This window comes from Brachyistius frenatus, unplaced genomic scaffold (genome assembly GCF_029030835.1).
Source record: "Brachyistius frenatus isolate BFR_SWC_R1_liver_20210118 unplaced genomic scaffold, ASM2903083v1 Contig_17, whole genome shotgun sequence".
Classification (NCBI taxonomy): Eukaryota; Metazoa; Chordata; class Actinopteri; family Embiotocidae; genus Brachyistius; species Brachyistius frenatus.
The window spans coordinates 4,467,516-4,493,235 of record NW_027210616.1 but is presented as its reverse complement, the minus strand read 5'-3'; the positions used below and the strand labels follow the sequence as shown (position 1 = coordinate 4,493,235).

Sequence of the window (25,720 nt, the reverse complement as noted above, 5' to 3'; positions counted from 1 at the left end):
CTTGCTTCAAATTATTAGATAAAGTATGTTATGAACACTCACACTGTGTCGCTGTTTGTTTTTAGTGTCATTCTGAGTGACGTGATGAGAGAAAAGCAGGGCTTGCCCAGCCTGCCTCTGTCCTTTGCAGAGGAAGTTGAGCTGCTGGTCTCTTCAGGTGAATTGAAGGCCGGCATGGCCGACTCGACAGCTCTTAGACATGTAGAACCTCCCACTGATGCGGTAAGGCTTTTGAACTTGAAAGAACGTATAACGCAATCAGTATCCAATTTATCAGGTACGCCGAGCTTAAATGAATACAGTCATAATATAACAGTCCTGCAATGAATTCACTTTGTGTCCCGACAGTCTTTAGATGCACTCGAATCAACAAATGTCTAAAACGGTTTCACAAAGAACTGAATATTATAAACTTCATGATGGAAGGATTTATTATAGGACCAATGCATTAGACTAATCGTTTTACCTAGCTGTACCTAATCAATGGGAAACTGATTGTAGATTTCAACATTTGATTAACCTGTACTTCCACAAGTGTGTACCACTTCAAAGCTCAGATTCAAGCAGTCTCTTGTCAGAAAGCAGCTGTGTGACTGTCGTAGTAGAAATATATAAGAGAAGTGATGCCTGGCACCGTGTCTGCAGGAGGAACCTGAGATTGTGGAGACTGAGGAGCTGCTGAAACCTCAGAGACTCACATTTGATCTTCAGACCAAAAGGTACTTCTGTTTTACACAACTAAACCACTCGAACGAATGTGTCGTATCCATCATGTTTCCATGGAGCGTTTATCATGTCTCGCATATATGATTTTCTTTCCGTTTACTTTTCCTCACTCGTTATAGTCCCCGTGTCTTTTTTTCTCTGTTGTCCTAGATGTGCGGGTAACTGGGAGACAGCCATCCAGAGAGGCTGGGTATTTGCGCTGTGCTTCATCATCCTCACGGTTCTGGTCATCGGGAAGTCCGACTTTTTTTCCACCAAGTCTTTGTGGCATGGTGTGCAGCTGATGTTCAAGCCCTACTGCAGAGTTCACTATGGGGCCTTACCTCCCATGTGATGTTAACCGTCCCTCTCACCCATTCACCTGCCTGACTGTGGGTTGCTTCTGTAGTTAACTTGTACGCAGCAGTTTATTGCAATTTGTTGTTTACATATAACTGCATGCAGTACGTATGAGACCAAAAAAAAAACAACAACAAAAAAAAACAACATCTAATGACTTTTGGCTGTGTCGAATTTAGCTGCTTCGGTTTCAGGATTCTGCTTTGTACATACTAACTTTCTGTCCCGCGTTGATGTCACACTGGGACATTTGATTAAAGCAGAGCCCTCATTAATTATATTTGTAACACCTGTGCCTTTTCTACTGCGACCAATCGGCGGGTTCACTGTGACGTAGAAACAGCTCGGTTCATTCTGTCCCATCTGCATTTAGAATCTTTGCTGAAATGTATATCAGGAAAAGTCTAATTTAACAAAACCTGGAACTGTGTAAAAGACCAAATCCCGACGTACCCTCAAACTTAAGTTGTTTTCTAAATGCTCATCACACAGGACTTAATTGAAGAAATACTGTTTGAATTTTTGTTGTTGTTGTTGTAATAATCAATTCTTGATCTACCAAATCAAACGCAGACAATTTTAGGATTTTGGATACAATTAATTGACAATTAAATCATTAGATCCGTCTTCGTCGTGTCACACGTGACTTAAATTACGCTTGAAGTCATGTTCCTTCATATCAGTTATTTCTCTCCAGTCGCCCCACCCAGCTGAAGACGCTCTAGTCTGGGAACCCAAGAAAACACCCCCCTCCTGGATGCGAAAATCATAAACGGGACGAGATTTAGGGCAGGAGGGAAGTGAGCACGGTTTGAATCGAGGGGTACGTTTTGTTTTGTTTTTTATTTTGGCGCTGGCTGATGGTTCATTGTCTGTGCGTATCAGCTGGGGGTAAAGCTTGTGGACGCGGATGCTGAGATGCTGACGACAGGTCGGGTTTGTTTAACGTGCTCCTGTTTCGCGGATGGAGCAGCACGCCAGATCGGCTGAAAGACTATAAAAAATAAAAAAATAGAATAAAAAGAGTAACAGGCCAGTTTGATCCAATCTGAATCTGGGATCGGGACCCGGCGGTGTGCGGCGACGACGACATGTTTTGAGCGGAGAGCCGACACGCGGCGGCGGCTGGCGGGATGAAGGCTCCGAGGAGACCGAGGCAGAGGCAGCTCCTCCCTCGCTTCTGCGTCTGTGGAGTCGGTCTGCTCGCAGCCGCCTGGATATTCCACTTCATTGATGTTACAGGTGCATCTCAAGGAAAACTGGCGTTTCATTTCTTCTAAACTAGTCCGTTGCTTGTGTTGTCTAGAACCGTGCAAATTACATCTATTTAAACGTTAAATTGCAACGTAACTATTTAAGCAGGGCACTACTAAAACCAATACCATAAAATGTAATAAAGGTTATGCAACATTTTCTGTATTTCATAATATGAAAATGCATAGTAACAGTTTATATTTTATTAGTAGTGTATATATTTATACATGAATCCCCCTTTTTAGGTTCTCGTGGCCCAACTGTGGATCACAGCATCTCCTTGTCCAAGAGAGAGCTCATCCAGGAAAAAGAAGACAACCTTAATGACAGTATTTCTAAATCTGGTGAGACATTTTACTTTGTGTACAGGCTATATATATATATATATATATATATACATGTGTGTATATATATTTATATGTTATATGCAACATAGAGCACGAGGTTTTGCTGTCTTATTCCAGAAAAACTGAAAATTGCAGTCACTTGTAAGTATATTGAGTTAGACTGAGGATTTCTTAACCACCAACAGCCCGAGGCTTGGATCTTCATGCAGTAATGAGTCACTGTAATGATCTTGGTGACACCAGTGTGGGTTTTCTTGCTCATCGTGTTGAGGCAGTGTGCAAGTGTGCCCTCCCGTCTCTATTAATCCGTTTAATTCAAGTCCATCTCCTCCGTGCATCGATCTACCTCTCCGCAACACCTCATCCTTCATTTTTTTCAAACTCTGCACATCTAGATGTTTAAACACAGTTAGGCCTTTGAGGGACCCAGTTGCTAGGAAACTGAATGCTGAATTTGTGGCTGGATGTCATGTGCCTCTGGAACTGTTCAAAGTGCCTGCCCTGTCGTAATGACCTGCTGATTAGTAGCATCTCACCAGCAGCTCTCTCATCGCTTGTGTGTTCTTGGATCTGTGTGGTTGTTGGAAACACTGAGAAATAGTGACAGCATCTTACAGTCTGATGCTGAGATAAATAGATTTTGCAGGCAATTACAGAGAATATAGTGACATATGAATAAAAAAGTTACTCCCTTGGGGAAATACGGTACAGATTAGTTTAAGGCCTTTATGCTTGTTTTAATGCTTGTTTTCTTTATGATAAAAAAATATGCTCTTTGAACAAGGTGTCCGAACAAGGTGTCCAAACAAAATCATGTGACAGGTTGTCATAATATCACATCGTATCTATATCCTGTGCTATCTTTACATGTGACGTGTGTTTGCCTCTAGATGCACAATGTTTCCTCTGTGCAGCATCATTCTCCACTTTTGTCACACTTGTTTCACTTCGCTGTTTGTTACCTTTATCTTCACTGGAGGTTTTAAAATTCCTGACCCATAACTAAATCAGAAGACTTTGGGAGGTCACGTGGGAGGCAGCTTTCCAGATTATTGTTTTATGTGTCTCATAATAAAAAGTGTGTTTATGGCACAGTGAGTCGTGGCATTTATTTATGTGCGAGACAGTGCAGTCTAGCAATTGTTTACAGCTGGAAGGAGAGTGATTGTGATTCATTGTTCAACTCAGCCAAATTAGATGCTTCTGAACGTTCAGTTTATTGGAAATGCAACTGAACCGGAGAGGAAAGTCACTATGAACACCTCGGTGTGGATGGCATGAGGGATAGAGGAGCAATTTCTGTGAACATGGATGAAAAACTTGACTATAATGCAACCAGACTCAGAGTCACATGACTGTGGCACTGCTTTAACCTCCAACTGTCTGGGCCCTTGTTGCTAGGAGATACAAATGGACACACTCACAGATTTCCCACATGCACGTGATTGCAGGTTCAGGGTAGAGTATCAAATAATTGTAGTTATTATTGATCAATCTAATGGTTATTTCTCCCCATAAATGGATTCATAAATTGCTCATCACACGTTCCATAAAGCCCAAGTTGATGTCATTAAGTTGCTTGTTTTGTCTGACCAACGGTCTAAAGACCAAACATAGTAATAGTAGTTTGCAGTCACGTAGGACAGAATAGCAAGCAGTGGCTTCAAAAGGATGTGCACTGATTTGGCACACTTTCTGAAAGGCTTTTCCAAAAGGCAGTTTTGTTTGAAAAGTTACATTTATATAAATGTAGTGATTAAACAAACACTTGATTCTGTGCTTTCAGCTGTAGCACAGGAACCTTACCTCGTTTTACAAATCACTATGTTACGCTCTGACCATCTCCTTCCCAGAAATCAGTGAGTTTCCTGAGGATATCTTTACTCTGGATCAAAGGAGGCAGGGAGCAGTACTGCTTCATGTTCTCTGCGTGAGTATCAGCTCTGTCTGGAAGCATTAACTAGCCATTAAAAGCTTAATTTTGTTCCATTTCATAAACTTAACTAACATAATCCACAAGGCTGATAATATGTCCTCTGCATTTCACAGGCTATCTACATGTTTCATGCCCTGGCCATCGTGTGTGACGTTTACTTTGTGCCATCACTGGAAAAAATATCAGAGGTATGAACTAAACATAAATCTAATGTCGGTGAAATTAACTATGTGTTAATAGTTGATGTTCTCTTCCTCTCCAGTTGTTTACCAATGTATCTGTTTAGTTTCTATTCCTCCAAACCGTTAAAGCAAAAGGATGGAGTTGTTTTTTTTAATTTAAAAATTACTGTCTATAATTCTCTTTTTAAAGACATAAATCAACAATGTGCAAAGTTTGTTTATCACTTCTTTCTGGCTTTCTATGACTACTTTAATAAATACATTTGAATAATTTATCAAATTAGCTGTACATGGTAGTTTTTTAGAAAATACTACTTAACCAGCTGAATTGTGCATTTGTCTGGCTGTAAACTCCATATGCAATTAATACAAATTTGGTGTTCTAGTGATTATTTACGGTTGTTGGTATTGAATCACATTAAACTACAATGCCCATATTCAATCGATTAAAGGAGCATTAGCCATTGCAACAGTTTGTGTAGTTTTGATCATTTTTGGACGACAGTGGAGGTTATAACAGGCTGTTGATTCACAGACAATATTAATAAGCTCAAACCAATGACGATAATTAAAGTGCAGAATATCACCATCCTTATCTTCTATCCAATTTAAATTCCTCTCCTCTGTCCGCTAGAACCTTCAGCTCAGTCAGGATGTTGCCGGGGCAACCTTCATGGCAGCTGGGAGCTCCGCACCGGAGCTCTTCACATCTTTGATTGGTCAGTATGATGCTCGTCTAATCCGCACTCACTCTGATTAGGCCAATCATTACCCCATTAGCACTCCAATTACCTGCAATCATATGCACCTGATTAGGATTGAGGAAAGTCAAGTGTGTAGGCAGCAGCGCTGAGTGGCCAGTTTCAACCATCAAGTAGTCATGAACAAAGATGTCAAGAAGAGCACATTTTATTTTGTTTCGATGGGTTGCCATCTCACTTGTACTTATAACTGTGTCCCGGTTTTTTTCAGAAGTGTTTTTTTTTTTTTTTTCTTTCTTTCTCATAAAGCCAATAGGGTTTAAAATATATTTTTCAGTAGGAAAGAACCAAGAACCCATGACATAAAAACTCCAGTGCGGAACTAAAAACAAAAAGCGTTTTGTTCACTGGATGCTTTTCACAGTATTTTAAAACTGTGGTCTGGATATTAATTAGAAACCATCTCGCACGTGTTGGAAAATATCCTTTGTACAATTTTGAATTTAGCCTAGTTAGCATCAAAAAGTTAACAAGTACGGGTACGGATGTATTGTTCCTCAGAGACTTGGTTCTACTGCTTCTTTTGATAGAAGACACAACACACGGTTTATTAAAATGGCCTGAAAACAGGGTTATTACTGTGATTTCTAAGAAACTGTTTCTAAATCCATGTGGCTTAAGGACATTTCCTCACATACCGCCTCCGTAATAATCTGCTTTACTCTGAAAAGAAAAAAGGCCGGCTTTGATACGCATTGGAGTGACTTTAGGCAATATGCAGTGAATATTACACAAGTGGTTGCATCACATAAAAGACATCAGCCCAGCCCCTGTGGGTATGAACCAAAGATGCAATATTTCAGTTCAGAGGGGAAAGAAAGTATGTCTAACTTTGTACATTTAATATGTCTGACAGGGACATACAATACAATCCATAATTTCTTTGACACTGTCACATTATTGCCGAGTTAATTTTTCTAACATTTTGTGGCTCACCACTTCTTTCTCCGGTTTTAGGGGTGTTCATCACAAAGGGAGATGTTGGTGTGGGAACTATTGTGGGATCAGCGGTCTTTAACATCCTGGTCATCATCGGCATCTGTGGCATCTTCTCTGGACAGGTACATACTTTATACTACGTTATCAGACGAGAGGCTCACAGGAGAATTAAACTCACCTTTTCCAAAACGCAACATTCATGCAGGTAGTTTTTTTCTTCATGGTTTGTTTCTGCCAAGCAAAACCTCCACTTTCTGGCCCACGGTCATCACAATCGCAATGTTTGATTTGCCCTTTGTCTCTGCAGCCCATCTCCCTGAGCTGGTGGCCTCTGTTCCGTGATTCCGTCTTCTACATCCTGTCTATAGTGGTGCTTATTGTGGTGAGGAATCCCTCCAGGAAAACTAGTGGCTTTCATACTGAGCTCTTTTCACCGTTTAGGTAGATCAACTTAAAAACACAGACTCAAGATTTTTAGTGATTGGTATGGTGCCAGTGTTTGATGCTTATTGATCATTAGCGGGTCCAATTATGAACCCTCTACGCAGCACTGACCTCGGGTCCTGGAATAATCAACGTTATATACAATGGTCCCCAGAGGTAAAAAAAAAAAAAAAAAGAATCTCAAGCACATGAAGCAGAGATATTGCTTCATAAACATTTTGAGACAAAAAGCTTAATCACAAGATAACAGATAACCTTATTGTTAAACTGGTGTGTGGAAATCAATTTGTTCTACACCCGAAGGGCATCTTTTCCTCCCCAGTCAAACACAGTAGACTAATCAGTCAATTTTATTTTTTATGTTCCTTTGGAAATACAATTTTTGAGTTGCAATTAATGCATTTTTCTGTTTTATATTTTTAGGTGATCTATGATGACAAAGTCCTGTGGTAAGACTGGAGTGAAACTTGAAAATCAGATCAGTTTGCAGAAGAGCTGGCGGTTAATGCGGTGACTGTGGTATTAATCAATGTCGGTGTTTGTGCGCACATTCCAGGTGGGAGGCCATCATCCTGATATCCATGTATGGAATCTACATAATCATCATGAAGTGAGTCTCTTTCTCCTCCTCTCGCGTCTCCTTCCTGTTGGTGCCGAGCCACCGCACACTCGATACCCACTGAACGCACAATATCTTGCGCGTGTGACGTGTTCCCGTGTAGGTTCAACCGATGCCTGCGTTGCCTGGTGGAGAGACACTGCAGCCGGGCGGGTCCGCCGTGCCTGAGCAGCTTGCGACGGACGACCGCCGTCGGAAACATCGGCGACTGTGACAACGACATGGTGCCGCTGAAGCCAGGTGCGGGAGCTCGCGTTCGTACGTGCGCACGAGCACATCGAAACCGTGAAGGAGGTTCCTCTCTGTCTCTGAGCAGCGTTCGACAGACCCGGTGACACAGTTTGCGCTGCCGATGAAAGTCGTTCCTGTTCCCCCTGTGGATTTCCGACGGGCTGAAATAGAACTAGACCACTTTGATGGACAACACTTGTCCTGTTTGTCGTCTCGTTCTGATTTTTGTATCATTTCACTTTTTTTTTTCTCATTTCTGCTCTCATCTCCCGCTAACGTCCGTCAATGTCCTCCCTCCATCGTCAGACTCGTGCGTGGTGGCCGGTCAGGACTCGGGGGTAGTGATGGTGGATGAGCTGCTGAACCTACACCCCCACCAGCTCACCTTCTCAGAGGCAAGCCTTCGCCTTCTCATCACCCCGCATTTCCCCCCCTTCACCCGCCTGCGCATGGCAGGACGCATGGTCATCAACGAGGTACACTGCACGTGCTCACGCCCTTCACATAGCATCAAGTTGCCCCGGTTGTTTCGGCTAGGTCGGTGGGTATTTAAATGTGGATGTGCAGAATTTAAACATCGCGTATTGACATCTTGGTAATGTTTATGAATGTAGGGTAATGAATATTAGAATGCTACTTACATCACGGCTTCAGTGCAGCACAACTGTCCTTGACTCTGACCAATGTCAGGCTAATTGGCAAAGATTAGCCATCTACATTAAATATAGTTTCTTTGTTAAATGTTCTCAAATTAAATTGTTCCATTTTTATTTAATTCAGTGAGTTTTAGTTAGTTATAAATGGTCACCAAACCAGTTCTCGATGCCACGACGATCCCTGACCCCATGTCACTGTTATATAAAATAGGTTTCCAAAGTGTTTACATCGGGAATTATATACATATATATATATGTATATATATACATGAGAACTTGAGAAAACTACTTTGGACTCAGAACTTGGCATCAGCGGTTACCCTCTGTTGAGCTTTTGTAATGATCAGAAGAGAAAGAATTGGATTGGTGCATCTGTTGTAAATAAACTGAAAGATGGGGAGATGTTTACTGGCTTAACAAACAACATCCTGTATGCCGCTGTTATACAGACAGCATCTAATAAGCCCACAAACAAAACATTCAGGCTAGCGGTGATGCCCCATGCATAATATTATACCAGACACAAAAGCAGACAAGAACTCAAATCTCCAAATCTGCTTCCACACTCTTGTCGGCTCTCCTGCATGTGTGCTTGCTATTTTCCGCTGCCAAATTAAAGTGCACCTGCCAATGCTGTTCTATTCTGCGCCCTCAGTCAACGCTTTCCAAATCCCTTCTGGTGAATGTGGCTGCCTAATCATTTCAGCCTGCCGGTTCTCATGTTGTTAGCTGCAGTCAGATAAAGTCATTTCCGTAAACCAGCTGCAGTTTTTCTAATGTTATTTTGTTTTCCTCTGTTTTCATGTTTTTTGTACTTTTTTTTTTCCCCCACTGACTTCACCTGATGCGCCTCCCCACTCGTAGAGACAGAGGCTGATACGGGCTCGGGTGAGCCCAGAGGAGGGCGGAGCTTCAGGGGAGGAAGGTGTGGGTGCGAGCGGGCCGTGGGGGAGGGAGAACGGGACGGCGGCGGAGGAAAACGGACAGACGCTGGAGGGAGAGAAAGAGATTGGTAAAGAAATGGAGGGAGAGACAGGTGGGGGAGCGCAGCCTAAAGAGGAGGAAGAGCAGGAGGAGGAAGAGCAGGAGGAAGGAGGGGAGGAGAACGCTCCTTTCAAACCCTTCGCTGTGCCAGGTGAGCGACGAATGAAAGTGGACACTCTTACGAAAGCAGTTTGATCGATTCCCTGTCATGCTTAGAAAGATGTCATTAAATTGGTTAACTTTTATGTTCATTTGATTAACGTTAGATTGCATTTTATTTAAATGCATATTTGCATTGCTTCGTGAATACATGCGATCCAATCGGTCTAACGGCTATACATAACTCTGGAACTACTCTATTTTTTTTTTACACATTCTCGTCTGCATTTCCACTGCATCTGAAAAACCATGAAGACTTGTCAAATTAGGCGGAAAAAAACCAGATGCTGAATTGATGTAGTGAAAGTCTGAACAGGGAGTTTTTGGCACCTGGAACTGAACCCAGTCCCTGTTTCCTTCAGTCAAACTGCAGATAAAGTTCCCAGTGTGTTCTTTGGAAAGTTCCTCGTGGTGGAAACTGGAAAGACAGTTACACAGTGCAGAAAAGTATGACTCTTACTAACAGAGTCAGGTTAAGTGGCACAAGAAGTATTTAATCTCAAACTGTAAACATGTCTATTGGAAGAATAACAGATTTTCAATTTTAACAGAGAGCCGTAATTTGTTATTTTGTCTGTTTTACTCCATACTTATTTAAAACTGATAATGCAGTCGTAATGTTGAAGACCGGGTACAGTAGAAAGTGTGGGTGACGGGAAACACCCGTGTAATATTGGAAGCCAAAAATAATTCAATTTGAATTTCAATGAAATTGAATGGAAAGTTATCTTGGATTGAATATGGACAATGACAGTGTCTACTTATGTTTGTAGCCCCGAATAAGCATCTGAAACGGGTCATCACAGTCATCACCCTTCAGTGGCTTATTTAGTTTGTTTAAAAGTCACTACAACATAGATGAGGAGAGAGTTGCTGAAAAGCATCAACATAAAACCAAAGAAAAATATTTCAATGCAAAACAAATCTCTCGATTCCAACATTCAACTTTCTAACTTTCAACAACTTTGTCGACAGCAACAAGTAGGTTTTTAATCATAATGTCAAATTTATGCAGTATACTTTTCACAGTAAAAGATAGAGTACAATACTACTGCTATTAATACTACTACGATAAAGGCTACATTTATGCACCCGATCACAGGACACGATGTCATCGCTTGACCATCTGCAGCTAAATATCTGCTGCTTTCCATTAAAAAAAAAAAAAGTCACAACTCGGAAATTGTAGCTTTGTACAATCTCAATCTTCTCCGGAAGCTGGTTTTGTCGTCGTTGCGACTGGAACAACTACACCTTTCCTCCTGTAAAAAATGTTCCCCCTGCATAATAGATGGTTTTGTAGCTGACGGAGCTAATTAAGAAGAGATGACACGGAGACTCGAGACACACGCGGACCACGCAGTGAATAATTTAAAAGTTCAGATGAATTTGCGATGATGCCTGCGGGCGCATTAATGCGTGTTTTCACCGCTGCCTCAAGATGGCTGGTGTGCGCGTGTGAAGTGGCTGCTCTCCTGGCCCGTCAGCTTCCTGCTCCGCTGCACCATCCCCGACTGTAACCTGCCGCGGTGGGAGCGCTGGTATCTGCTCACCTTCCTGTCCTCCACGCTCTGGATTGCCCTCTTCTCCTACCTCATGGTCTGGATGGTACGAAACGCACCAGCGCAGAAGCTCACACGAACACATGAAAACACAGATAAACGACCTTTTTGTTGTTGTTGTTGTTGGTTGTTGTTTTTTTGTTGTTTTGTTTTTGTTTATCCCTCTGCTAAGGTGACCATAATCAGCTACACACTTGGAATTCCAGAAGTTATTATGGGCATCACTTTTCTGGCAGCCGGCACCAGTGTTCCTGACTGTATGGCCAGTCTCATCGTCGCCCGGCAAGGTGTGTGCGTGCGTGCGCGTGCGTGCGCGCACGTGCGTGCGTGTGTTTTAATCTGTCTCAACACATCATTTACACCGCTGAGCAGAAAATTGAACTTGTTTGTCACCAGAAGTTAAGCAGAATGTTGAGCGTTAAGATTCCCTTTTGACCTCGGAGGTGTGACGAAACGATCTTAAATTAAGCTCCGTATCGTGCGTCGGTGTCCTTCAACCGTCGATTGACGTTCCCAAAAGTCGTTTCGCCGTCATCGCCTCGTTATTGCATCTTGACGGAAATGTAGTGTTTATAATGTGGTTTCTTCAACGAGCAGGATAAGCAGATGTTGTCATGAGTAATAGAAAACGAGGATGTTAGACACGACGTGGCTTCACATGAATTTCTATTCGCTTTGTGCATGTGTCGAATGTGGCAGGGATGGGCGACATGGCTGTGTCCAACTCCATTGGCAGTAATATCTTTGATGTGCTGCTGGGCCTGGGCTTCCCCTGGGCGCTGAGGACTCTCATAGTCAGCTATGGATCAGTGGTACCAGTTGTTCTCTCTACTTCACATCTTATACATCCAGTTGGTGGGGGCGGAAGTGTGAACAATGAAAATTAGAACATATTTCTCTCTGATTATCGCGGTTTAAAAACATCTAAAACGACGTGTTGACGCTTTGTTTTCAGGTGATGATCAACAGCAGAGGCCTGGTGTACTCTGTGATTCTGCTGCTGGCCTCGGTCATCCTCACTGTGAGTAGGTCTCCACCTACTTGACCACTGCTGTTAAAATTACAGATCTATCTCTGAGGTCATGTCACAGCAAACAAACTCAGATTAGCTGTCTGTTTTTCTTCAACTATTATTTTGATCTTGTGTTTTTTTTATTTTTTTATTTATTCTGTCATGGACTGAAAGCTTTTGATTTAGTTTTCAGACCTCGAGAAAGTTTTTTTTTTTGTGTGTGTGTGTGATTAGACTTCTGACCATGCAACAGATTTGTCTTTTATTCATTTGCGGCTGCAGTGTGAACACAGCCTGTGTCTCTTTGTTTCCGCCCCTGCTCAGGTCCTGTGTGTCCATCTGAACCGCTGGAGGTTGGACCGCAGGCTGGGACTCGGTCTCATTATGCTCTACGCCATTTTCCTCCTCTGCTCCGTCAGCTTCGAAAGGCTGTAGAGGACACGCGCACACACACACACACACACACACACACACACTTGTTTTCCACCTTCACTGCTGCCATTATTGATTAAATGTACACGGAGATGAATTTGAATTTCATTTCACAGCAGCTGTACATGTTTGAGCAGCGTTACTATGACACCGGCTGCCTGAAAGCGACATTGTTAACCTTTGATAAACGAGTATTTTACATAGTTTTGTACCGGATCACCTCCAGCCCAGATTTTGTGACTCAAACCCAATTATAATGCACCGTCTCGCAACCAATTTATAAAGTATTGAATTTGTATTATAAAACTAAGAACATTGTGTATGGAACCCCGAAGTGTGTTGGTTTACTAGTGTAATACTTTATAACTGCCACAAGTAACCTCAATGACCAATTCTACATGTAAGTTTCTTATAGTTGCTTCTCAGTTTGTGCACTTATGTCAAATTTAATGTCAGAGTTTTCATGACACCTTTTGTGTCCATAGCTGTAAATGGCGTTGCATGGCTGATAATCACGCTGCAGATAATTGCACTAAGCCGCTGTTGTCTTGGCCTTGTACATAATGTCGGCCTCCCTCCTTCCTGCCGGCGTCTCAGCACAGAGGTGGTGTTTTTGTTCTGAATCAAAGCCGACTGTATGCTACACAGTGTTATTGAATATCTGTTTGGAGAGAGAGTTCTTGGGTATATGTCCTTGAGTTATGGGTGCAATAAAACGCTTTGTTCTGTGAACTTTCTCTTCTGCGGCTGAAAATTCATAACCCTAGTTTTGACTTTTTTTTTTTTTTTTTTTTACTTTGATTTGAAATTTCTTAACTCTCACTTTAAGTTGATGACAGGACTTAGAATTAGACAAACACGGAAGAGTCAAACCGTAAAAAAATAAAAAAAATAAATCATGACTAAACTGCTGGTTTTAGTGACGCAGTTAAGGTTTAAGACTTACTTTTAAACATAATTCCAATGAAGAAAAATATGCATTTTGTCGCAAAGTGCAGCAGTTACTGGGCAGTTTAAACGAAAACTAATTTCACTTTGTTTACTGCGAGGAGCAGCACACCTGCAGCAGCAGAGCACAACCAAGTCATTTAAACTCCATAATTGCGATGATCATTGACATTAAATGATTTTAGGTTGTCGGGTAGACCGGGATCCGTCTGCTGTCCACCATAGAACTTTTTGGATGAGATCGCATTGAAGCCGACAGGTGTTTTTATCTGCTGCATTTCAGCTCCGGGGACGGCTCCACCACCTTCAGCTGGCTGAAGGGAGCTGTCCAAAGTGCTGAAGCCAAGGACGCGCATTTAAAAAGTGGTGAGCAGGTAGGCAAGCGGAGACAGGAAACCTGTTGCTGCTCGCACTTAATCCGTGTTCTTGCAGTGTGCTTCATGTTTCTGTACTTGACGGTGTGAACGCACTTACGTGCTCAAAATAGTGAGCGTTGGTACACAAGTACGCCATTTGGAACACAGCATAAATCTTTTGTGTCCTACGGGCGAATTTTATTTTTATTTTTGTCCCAAAACCACAACATACACAAATTATATAGTCATGGTCTCAGTGACACAAAGTATAATAATGCAAACACATCAACATACTTCATTTTTTTTTTTTTTTTTTAACAGAAAGTTGTACAGTATATGCAGATACATGTAATACTTTGTTTTCATAATTCTTCCACGACTGGGCCGAATTTTTTGACCACCTCCGTTTCCTTAGTGTCATGTTTTCTTTTGTGGATTACCTCCAGAGGACTAAAAGGGTTACAAACCGAGCCCTGGTGGTGACAGTATTTAAAACCAGACACTATAATTCTACACAAAATAGCTAATGATCAGCTGAGTAAATCTATATTCTGCCCCTTTTAATACGCCATTAATTCAGTATTTGAAGCAAAAATAATAGACACGTCATTCAAAGTGAATTTTATTTCAGTCAGGCTAAATCGGCTTCAATACCAAAGAAATGTAAAAAATAAAAATAGTACAACAAATTACATCATTTTACAAATACTCATAATGGAGGTCTGACATATCAGAATAATCAAATAAATTCAAACATGTCACAGTCATAACAAAAATAGAAAAAGTCAATACAGTACATAGAATGCATTAGGAGCTATATATTGAAGTGTTTGCTATACTGCAGACTTTACAAAATTCTACTAGAAAAACCTCCCAATACCAATGGAATATCAGGTAATATAAAATATAAAAAAAAAAAAAAAATTACAAACAATACAACAACAAAAAAACAACACTTGTGATGTGAGGGTGAGCGCATTCATTCAGGTGCAATCTGCATGCAAATCTGCCTCCGTGTGACAAATGAGAAAAGCAGCTACAGTTTGTAAATTATTGTGTCATCGGTTCAGCAGCAGCTGTTTTTAAGATGACGTTCGAGTGAATCGTGTCACTGCCAAACTATTTTCTAATAAGCTAGCACAAAAACACCTTCAAGGATGCATCTTTATGGTCACTAGTCTGGAACCGCCATCAGAAAAGCATTATCTAACACTGACAAAAAAAACAAAACAAAAAAAATCTGGCTTTTCAAAATAAGAGTGTTTGCACTATCTTTTGTAGAAACAGTTTAAAAAAAAAAAAAAAAATGACATCCTACCAAAAAGTTGTATTTTTGATGAGCCCAGCCTACGTTATATGCTCAGTTGTGTAGTGTTTGGTTAAAGTAACTAATCTGTCCGGTAACAGAAAAGTTAGAAGGAGCGACTCCAAAAGCTTCCGTGCTAACAGACTTAATTTGACCACTTTGCACCACTGGTTTAAAACAAAGATGAATTGTGGTGCTTGTGATGAGCTTCCTTTTGAGCCAGTGTGAGGAGCCGCTGTCGTGTGTGTGTGTGTGTGTCTCGTATGATGGGTGTGGACCTTGGCACTGATCGGCTCCCCCTCGGGGAAAACCTCTTCAAAAGGTAACTGCTGCAATGGATCAGACAAAAGTACACGGACAAATGCCACTACAAAAGCCCACTAATAACCAGAACAATAACAATAATAATAATATTCCTTGACCATATACGTGGTGACGTTTTCCTTTCATCACTCTCGGGGAGTAAAAATAGATAATTTGGCAGAAGAAAAACGGTTGTCTCGACAGTCCACACTGTGTGTCTTTGAGTGTGAAAAGGGTGCAGATAATTAGCCGCGATGCTAATCCGTTTTCTCCCGCGAGCTCTCATGGAGACTGCAGTTGCTATGGTTACTGCATGCTCTCTGTCTCTGTATCTAGTGAGTGTAACAGTCCAGGATAAACTGTGTGTCTATGTCGTATATACGCGCAGGATGTTACGCGTTTGAAGACGAGCCGTGGCGACTTTGCAGGCAGGTTGGTGTTGTTCTTGTTTGATCCCCATGTTCACTGATCTGAGGTCTGTTTTGGTTTTGAGTCCCCCCTTATTGGCGCTGTAGATGTACAGACTTTTCTAACGCTGATCTGTGATCTGGCTCAGCTACATCTGAGCAGAGCCTGGAGCTCTGAACCGAGAAGGAGTTCTGACGTTTTGGATCGGGTGGCGGGCTCCTGGTGCTGAGAGGGGTGGCGTTCATGGCGGTGATGTCACTCGGGGGCGGAGCTCTGGTTCTGCTGGTATATGGAGGCCTTGTCCTTCAGCAGAGCCAGGCACAGGTGGCAGCTCCAGCTCCCTGGAAAAGCACAACGGGGCACGGTGAAAACGGGGGATCGAAGACCACGCGGTTCGCGAGTACAAACGCGTTCTTTCGTGTGGAATGTGCGTTTGCCCGTTAACGTCGCATTCTAATTCAGGGAAGATACCGGGACGCTTAAACACGACGTGACAAAGGACTCGGGGTGCGCTCGGCCCGTACAGCCGGTATCTGGGCTGACGGGGCTTAAATGTAGCAGGCGTTCATTTAGATGTAAAAGCTTGCGCACCAACATGCCGGAAGATGCTTCCGGTTAAGCAATTTGTTGACGTCTTTATTAGGCGATAGGCATAAATAATCATTTTTAATAACTGATTTTTATCAATGGATCGGCCAAATGATGAGCGTTCTCTTCTTTAGACAGATTAAATCAAAAAAGAATTCGTCGTGTGTTGGTTCGCCCTTTTATTGGAGTGAAACTGTTCAGTTTACCATCTTAGTCTCCATCCAAAGATAAAACTGCTTTGCTAGCAATATTTTTTTTTTTTTTTTTTTTTAGCATATAACTTGCAAACAAACCATGGTAACGTAATGTTTTTAGAAGATATTACCTCTTGCTTTAAAATACCAACTGCGGTTGCTTAATGTTTCCGTTTACTTACTGCAATGTCAAGACCGTGTGTTTTGGAAAACTACCAACGTACCGAGGGCCTTTTATGAATGCATTTCTGCGACGAAGTAAAAAAATAATTAAAAAAAAAAAAAATAAAGCCCTGTGAAGATTTCCTCTCGGCTCCCTAAACAACAGATTAGAGGATAAAGCAACAGATCAGACCAGCCGGGTCGTAGCTGCCGGGACGGTGACCTTCCCGACACCGGCCTCTGACTCGGGATAAACCGAAGGTATCGGGTGTCTTGGAACAACAAGCACAAACGCTCCCGGTCTCGCGGGTAAAGTAAGCTCGCTTACCCTCAGGTGGGTTAGTCATGGGTGGCGCTAGACAGTACATGTGGTAGCCTCGGTCACAGTCGTCACAAAACAGCAGCTGGTCCTGCAAAAACACGACATTATGTTTCAGTCTACTGATGAAATGAGACAACTGAGCAGGCAGATAAATGTGGGAGTTCAAAAAAAAAAAAAAAAAACGGAACTCTTAAGAGTGTCATTTAAGAGACACTTTATTTGGGACGTTGGTGTATCGGCTTCCTGACCTGCTGTAAAAACAAACTCGTGCATCTGTTCATCAGAAAATATGCGACTAGATATCAGTTACACCAAACATCAGCAACTGTTGATAACTAAACAGGTGGAAGGAAGGAAGGAAGGAAGGAAGGAAGGAAGGAAGGAAGGAAGGAAGGAAGAAAGAAAGAAAGAAAGAAAGAAAGAAAGAAAGAAAGAAAGAAAGAAAGAAAGAAAGAAAGAAAGAAAGAAAGAAAGAAAGAGAGACCTTTGTTCCCTCCATTTTGTCCCTGTGTTATTAAAACAAGAGTGCAGGTGATGTAAACCTGCACACAGGTTTCAAAAAGCTGACTAAGCAGAGCATCACATTCAGTCCCCGTCTCTTTCGGGCAAAATGAGCCCAGGGCTGTTTTGTTTTGTTTGACCCGACACTTTCGTTAGCAGCAGCCTGTAACGATTACGGCGTGACTGACGATATATTGGCTGCAAATATCACAAAGAGGCTCACGTCATTCTCCGAGGTGCCACAAACGTTGCAGCACTTGCACTCAATGCACTGCCAGCGGTACGTCTTCACCGCAGCCATCATCACCGGTGTGAACTGCAGGCACGTCGGGTGGCCTGCAGGGGGAAGACGGGACAAACGTTCAGATCGACACCAGCGTTGCGATCAGTGCCGGACCCCCGACGCGGCGACTGCAGGAACACTCTAGCTTCAGCAGGTCTGTCAGGAGTCTGGGTTTCCTCCCGCACGATGAAGCAGCTGCAGTCTTTTAGGTGTCTCGTGGAGGGAGCCGTTAGAGCCCCGTTTGGACGATTCTTATTTTAAAATGAGTCGAAGAGAGACAACTTTTCAATTCGCTGGCTCGGGCTGATAAAATGTCATTTCGGCTGGTAGAAATCGACAGTCGCCGACTAGAACGGTCGAGCGCGCTTTTCTCCGCCCGTGTCTAAAACCAAGGACCCGTTATTTCACAAAAAAATACAAATAAAATAACGGAGGTCTGCCGCCGCCTTTCCCTTTGCCGCGCGACAAGAGACAACTAGAGTTCGTCCATACCTGAGCGCCCACAGTCTGAGCAGGACACCAGCTCCTCCGATTGGCCCGTCTTCTGGTTTAAGGTGGAGTCTCCCAGACAGAAGTCACAGTAATCGTTGGGCAGTGCCAGTCCGTTGGGACCCTTCTTAGTTGCTGAGCAGGAGAACGGGTGGAGAAAGTGTTCAGTGCACATCAAAAACGGTCGCTTTAAACGACCAAGGAAAACCCGTTAAACACCTCTCTGACGAATTAACATTTCAAAAGTCATTCAAGAGTCATTTTCTAATTGTAATCTAATTCTTGAAGTACAAACCTGTTCGTGTCGTGTCTGTCGACCTTTTTTTTTTTAATCCCTGTAAATGACTGGACGATGATGCGAGTCATGATCCAAACTAATTGATGTGAAAAACTGACAAAACGCACTTCTTGTATGAATTTGCTAACACGGTGACGCGTGCACAAAGAAAAACAACAGCAATGCGATGAATATGTTGTGTGTGTGTGTGTGTGTGTGTGTGTGTGTGTGTGTGTGTGTGTGTGTGTGTGTGTGTGGGGGGGGGGGGTATGGATGATCTGCTGAAAAAAAATGCCAGGACTCCCAACTGCAAGCATGTTTCAGTCTGGATCAGTGTCTAATCCCAAACTTGGGTTTTGAAAATCATGAAAATCAAAAAATGAAAAAAAAAAAAAAAAAAAAAGCGTAACAAAAAAAAAAAAAAAAAAAAAAAGAGGATGAGAGAGACTTCCCTTGAACAAACACACACATGCTACAAGGCATGCAACCAAACCCCCCTCCCTCTCTCTCCACCTCTCGGCACTAGAGAGTGACTCACTCTTCTGCTCCTCAGGCTGGCGAGGAGTGGGTGGTGCCTCGATCTCCTCGCGGTCCTCGCCCTCCTCCTCGGCCAGGTGAGAGTGTGTATAGTGGTAGCTCAGGCCGGGACGATTCTTGTAGCGCTTCCCACAAACTGACACACACAAACACGGTCACACAAAAGTGTTAAAAGTGATGGCGGCTAATTGTAACGACTGTCCAAAAAGGCCCTAGGTGGAACCAAGGTGGAGGGGCGCCGTTCGGCACTCCAAATCCGACTTGTTAAATGATCCTTTTAACTTATTTTTCACGTGACGAATTTTTGACGGACGCGATATGTAGCAAACCCGAACGGCGCCGGTGAGCATCGGCACGGTGAGCTAAGGCCAACGGGCAGTTAAGAGAGCGCACACACGGAGCAGCATCTCGGGGGGGAAAAAAAAAAAAAAAGTTTAAAAAAAAGTTAAAAATAGAGGGCGGGAAAAAAAACACCACGCATCGTGGAGAGCAACTTTCCCAAATTCTACGTAGTCAAATTTAAGTTCCAGGTGGGGTCTTTAAGATCACGCCATGCATGGCAGAAGGCTCGTCTTTGTCTTTCAGGGCGAAAAAGTAAAAGCTTCTCTTGCCGACATGCATGACGCACACAGACGTTACAGAGGACGCTGCTACTCACTGTCGCAGGCGTACGGTTTGTCCCTCTCCTCCAGCGCTGCAGCTGCAGCCTCCGTTTTCTTCTTGCCATTCTTGTCGCTGCGGCCCTGAAGAACCCGTTTAAAAACAGACGGCACGACTGAAAACGCAATTTACTTTGTTTATATGCTTCACTTTTTTTTTTTTTTTAAATCAGCTTTGCAAATGTTACGAGAGAGGAATGCATTCGTCAATTTGTGACAGCTCGAGGCTTCACGCGCGTTTTGGTGAGTGATACTGAATGTTTGTTCGTTTACAGGAGATCTTACGGGGCACCGCCGGAGGCGGAAAGGTGGAGTGACACCGGGCGCAACATGCTGATGCAGGCGTTTGCATTGCCGTGACAACAATAACCACGTTGTAGTTAAGAAATGCCAACGCGGAGAATCAAAACTCATCCGCAAAATGTGACGAAACTGAACGGAGCGGTTTCTTTTTTTTGGAGAAGAACCGTCTCCGGCGGTGAACGTGAGCGCGTTGATCGGTGTCACTTGATCTGCTGACAGAATACCAAAGAAACCCACCTTGGACTTGCTTTTTCCTCGTCTTTTGGGGGTCTCGTCCTCAAAGTCTTCGTCATCCAGATCATCCAAGTAGTCGTCGTGGTCCAGTACTCTCTGCAGTGACAGAGTTTGGGTCAGTTCACTGTATGAAACGTATGAGCTCTAGTTTACAGCCAGCATATTCCTAGAATCTGATGCTTCCTCAGAAATCGCCCCATTTAACTATTTTTTCCATCGCTTATATCGACATCAACAATTTGGTAACTTGAGAGCTCGAAACAACGCGGCTTGTGAAAACACGCGCAATTTTTTTTGAATACAAACCTGTGTTATTCACGCGAGTAGTTACAGTCAGTTAACGTGGTGTGTTTTGCAATTAACCGTGTGTATTTGTCAGGTTACCTTAATTGGAGGGCTAATAACAAGCCGAAGGCCGAGGTCAAACGGGAGTAATGTCTGAATCGCGTTATCACAACGTTAAGATAAACCAAAACCACTTATGGACAGCCAACTTCAACAACGTCATGAGTTACAACCCGCGGCTACCATTTAAAACGAAGCAAATAAAACAATCATGTCGGGACGTGTCTTCTACATTCTGCGCACGGGCTCCGTCTAAACGAGAGGTTTCGTATAAGCAGCGGAAAAGCCGGTACTTCTAATCCGGTTGAAAGTGTTTCCTGAATATATTTCTATTTGTCGTGAAGCGCTGTGGTCATTCGTCGCCGTCGGTTCAGTCTTGTTAGGTTATGAAATGCTGAGGCGGTGTGAGCCTGACCTTACGGACACGGCCGGAGGACGTGTGAGTGGCCGTTGATGTAGCAGGAGGTTCCACAGTGGCCGGGTCGTCTTCGGGCCCACGGAGGTCCGACACGCCGCTCCTCCTGTCAAGGGGCTCCCCTTTCAGCAGCGCCTCCAAACTGCTGCCGTCCACTGCTCCCAGGGCATCGCGCTTCAGGCCCAGCTCCAAATCTGCTGCACAAAACCAGGGCAACAGTAATGCATGCATCGACATCGCGTGGAAACAGAACCGAGACGTACAAAAGAAATGAATCCCTTCAATTAAAACACAACGGGGTGGGGGAGGGTGGGGGAGGGCTCTTCTCACTGGCTGTTAAATATAAATATTTGATTGAAATTCTAACCGCATGAATTAATCTGACCCCTCAAATGTTTTTTTTGGCGATGAGAAAAAAAAAAAAAACCATTTCAGCAGAGCTTGTACCTGCTTTGAGAGGGGGGAAGGCCAAACGGGGTCCTCCGGTGGGTGAGAACGTCTTTTCTTCCTCCAGCGACGGGCTGGGTAGGTGTACAGCTGCCCCGGACCGACACCTGATGCGACACAGAACAGTACACGGGACAAAAGCCAAAGAGATGAAGTACGTTTTTCTGTTTCCGAGGGCACTTGCAACTGTTTTGCAGGATGTGTATGCTGTACAGATGGCACAGTATGAATTACAATAGCATGATTATATTAGGATTTTTTTTTTTTATATATATACTGACATCATGATATAGCAAAAAAATATCACAAATCACTTTCAACAAGAACTTTTGTATCTAATTTTCTTTTCTTTCTTTTTTTTTTTTTTTATCATAGTTTGTATTTACAGTTTTTTTGTTTTTTTTATCAAACGTGTAATTGAACTCGAAGTAAATTAAAGATCCGACCGAACCATCATTCGGCACCAACTACATGCCTGCGCTTCGGTGTCTCTTCTCCATCCAGATGTAACAGTTGGACTGAGCCACACCAGTCTGAGAGTCCAGGAAAGGCATGAGAATGCTGCGCTCGGCACACAGGCGAGCGTTGTAGCTGTGACACTGCTCCATGGCATCTCTGTAATACTGCTCTCCCAGTCTGAAATGTGGAAGTTTGGACACGGACAGGTGAAATAACACAGATCGGGATACGCGGCAAATAATTATTGCTGGATGCACGACGCAAATTAAACAAAAGTAGAATAATGAACACTGCGTGAAACACAAAACTGTAGAGCTATAGTTGAATGTTTTCAAAATTACCACCCGTAGCCGCATGCTTCCTTGAGATTTGCATTACTCGCTCTCTGTTGCCGTACTTTTTCCTCCTAATACCTGCGGGGGTTCGGCGGCGGAGCTGCAAACGTTTATTTTTCTAACCTCTCGGGGTAGAGTTCACCGTGTTGCTTTTTCATGGAAACTTGAATTTGAGTGCCATCGTTAGACAAGATTACATACAAGCCACTGACAAGACTCTGAATTGCAATTTCAATTTTATTTTTTTAAAGAAATTATGACCCAGGTACCCGGTAAACTGGAACCGTATACTGTTATGAAATCAACATTAGGTGCTTGCTGATCTCCAAACAACGTATTGGTGACACTGTTGCACCTAAAACTGTTTTCCATTACAATTTTTAGAAGATAATGTTAGCCAATATACACCAGCCTTGTGGTTTTATTCCATTGGGTCTGTTAGCACGTGCATTGCACACTACAGGCCAAATGTGCTGGCGAGGATCTGTCGATACAACACGCATCGTGTTACAGAGGTTGGCCTTGAACATATTGCTGTGACTCTTTAAGCGAGGTGACGTATTGTAAAAAAAAAAAAAATTTCAATCTGATTTTAGGAAAATGTATAGTTTAAAGAACACAGCGCTGCATGGGTCAAATCTGAAGGTGGAAAGTTGGACAGTAGTTGGACATTTTGGTCTGACGAGGTCAGACCAAAATTGCACTACTGTTTATCGCCTCTAAACAAAGGAATTGGCACCAAATCACTACGTGTAAATTGGTCATTAAAAATCCACAGAGGACCACTAAACACAACACTTCGGTGAATCGATATTTTATGACTACATCCACATTAAAAACTCATTTTGACGTTTGAATAAATGACTTTGAATGGGTCATGTGGCTGGCACGGCAATAATAAAAATAAAAAAACGTACTTTGATGATGTGACAAATGAGCTTCAGACCTACTGTAACAAATAAGCAGACAAACACTTGCAAATGGCTCCACTGGACAACTTTGCTTGCAAATTGCACCATCCTCAAACTCGGGTCATTCATACATGTTTTTATACGCCCCTTTGTCATTTCTAAATATTACCATAAATAAATTTAAAAAAAAATAATATTTCCAGTATCTAAAATGTGTAATTATGGTAAAAAAAAATAAAAATAAAAAATAAAAATACAGTAATTATTCTCCTCAGCTTCTCTCTTAAGCAATTTGTCGCATTGTTGTATCGTAACAGCTCAAAGACTCAGTTCACCGTGTTTACCTGCGAATAGACAGATTTAAAAAAAAAAAAACCCCAGATAAAAACAGATAATAAAAAATTAAAACCCCGCGTCTGGCTCCGACGATCACACGCAGCGTGAAGGAGGAGGTGTGCGGAACAAAAGGGTGATTGTTGGCACAACAAAGCGCCCGCCAACCTGGGAGGTTAAATGAGAATTAAACTGCCCTTCATCTTGCGAAAAACGGCTGACCGCAAAACAGTTTGTTGAAAACTGCGTGTTAAAAACGCTTTAAACGACCTCCTCGACGGCGGCGACGACGACGACGACGACGACGGGCGGAGTTGGACACGGAGAGTAAAAATACAGCTTCACAATGGGTTTGCCCCACAGCTAACAGGCTAACCGTTAGCACACTGGATAACGTTATTCTCTCGGGACAGTTCCTGTGTTCAAGACCCGCGAGGATGCGATGTGTGCAGTTTTATGCGCGGAAACGCGACAGGTCGTCAATCGACCGCGCGCCTCCGAGTGGGCTTGGTCGTTTTACTCTGACAAAAAATAAATAAAATAAAGGTAAACTTACACTTTCACAACACTGTCGACGGCCGCCGCCATGTTTGCTTATTGCGGTTGTGTGAAGTGCCGCTTGCGCCTGCGCCGAGCCGTTTGGTGCTCGATAGTGCCCCCCCGCGGTGAAACGCGTGAAGTGCGCATTTGAAGGAGGCAGTTCCGAGTCCGGTCGCTGAGCAGAAAACGCGCACTTTGTACAGCTTATGACGGCAACGCGTGTCGTTTTTGTGTCGTTTTGTTTTTGAAGAGACAAATGATGTTATTCACAATTTCCAAAGCGTTTCACCACCTCAATAGCTTTTCTTTTTTTTCCCCCCCAATTGATAATCTTTATGTTGAATGGTTAGGTTAGGTTAGGTAAGGTAGTTACTTTATTAATCCCCGAGGGGAATTTTTTTTTTCGCTACAGCAGCATACAGAAGCAATAAGATAATAATAGAACAATAGAAAATCAATAAAATAGCAGTAAAAAATATAAAATATAAAATGCACAGTATATACAGTACAGTATATATCTATATATATATTATATATATATGCTACCACTTTATGAGTTATGCCTTATACTATGCTATATACTGTGGTGCAATTGTGAACATTGTACACACATTGATTCTGTCCTATCTGTATCTTCATCTTCTGCCTCTGCATTAACTAAACTGTCTCTTTATCCATGCTGATTCCTGAACACTACATGTCTTTCGGTGCAGAATATGATTTTAGACAAAGTGGATACAACATAATTTCCAAAAAAGTAAGCATGCTTTGTAAAATGTAAATACAAACAAACATTGTTGCCATTAAATTCAAAATGATTAAATATTCTCCAAAAAACAGTAACATTTCTCAGTTTTAACATTTGACTTGTTTTTGATCTCTTAAAATAAATATTGGATAACATATGCAAATCATCACATTCTGTTTTTTTATTGACACTTTACAGTGTTCTAACTTTTTGGGAAATGGTCTTGTACATTTTCTGTCTACTTCAGCTAATTCAATGAAGTATGTCAATTACGAACAAATTATTTAGGATTATGCTATGTGAATTATTTGTGTTAGTTTAAATGTCATCCTTGATTTCTTTCTTTTGAAATTATTAACTAGATGAGTGACAATATGAAACTTGCATTTCAAGAGAAAAAAAAAAGCAGGGAACAGGTTTATTTTTCTGACTTTTTGGTTAGCTGCACAAATTCATTCATAATATGTTTATTCCTCTGAAGAACTGTTCTTTAGTTTGTAAAATATGTTTAGTTTTCATGTTTTGTTTACTTTACTTTTTGGGGGGGTTTTAAAAAACCTGGTTCTGATAGAAAATGAATTCACCTCACAGGACTGCACACAGATTGAGGGCTGTCTGGGCTGTGGAAAACTATCAGGCATTGTAGTGACTGAGTGGTAGGAGACCAGTTGTTAAAAAAATGATAAAATCTTTGTCAAGTTCATCACTGATGATAAATGATCTGCATTCTATAG

General features: G+C 42.4%; 1 protein-coding gene and 1 pseudogene across 2 annotated transcripts; one reads left to right on the top strand and one right to left on the bottom strand.

The window, feature by feature from the left end:
* Nucleotides 1–1,751: 1,751 nt before the first annotated feature.
* On the top strand, nucleotides 1,752–13,315 carry LOC138618625 (sodium/potassium/calcium exchanger 3-like). 2 transcript variants are annotated; one of them, XM_069694489.1, is made up of 17 exons: nucleotides 1,752–2,307; nucleotides 2,565–2,663; nucleotides 4,520–4,596; nucleotides 4,716–4,790; nucleotides 5,419–5,503; nucleotides 6,503–6,606; nucleotides 6,792–6,866; nucleotides 7,352–7,377; nucleotides 7,485–7,538; nucleotides 7,651–7,787; nucleotides 8,085–8,254; nucleotides 9,299–9,569; nucleotides 11,019–11,185; nucleotides 11,312–11,426; nucleotides 11,839–11,951; nucleotides 12,095–12,160; nucleotides 12,476–13,315. In XM_069694489.1, exons 1-17 carry the CDS (start codon nucleotides 2,199–2,201, stop codon nucleotides 12,584–12,586), a joined length of 1,854 nt encoding a protein of 617 aa, XP_069550590.1. In that variant the 5' UTR covers nucleotides 1,752–2,198; the 3' UTR covers nucleotides 12,587–13,315. The 2 variants fall into 2 exon arrangements, with proteins under 2 accessions (XP_069550590.1, XP_069550591.1); XM_069694490.1 differs by having other exon boundaries at nucleotides 1,753–2,307; nucleotides 8,085–8,173.
* Nucleotides 13,316–14,493: 1,178 nt separating this feature from the next.
* On the bottom strand, nucleotides 14,494–24,318 carry LOC138618626 (zinc finger protein ubi-d4-like; annotated as a pseudogene).
* Nucleotides 24,319–25,720: the final 1,402 nt, after the last annotated feature.

Coding starts and splice junctions, on each gene's coding strand:
- LOC138618625 (XM_069694489.1), top strand. CDS start 2,199: ATGAAGGCTCCGAGGAGACCGAGGCAGAGGCAGCTCCTCCCTCGCTTC. Junction 5,504..6,502: donor GCTCTTCACATCTTTGATTG/GTCAGTATGATG, acceptor CTCCGGTTTTAG/GGGTGTTCATCACAAAGGGA. Junction 9,570..11,018: donor CAAACCCTTCGCTGTGCCAG/GTGAGCGACGAA, acceptor CGCTGCCTCAAG/ATGGCTGGTGTGCGCGTGTG.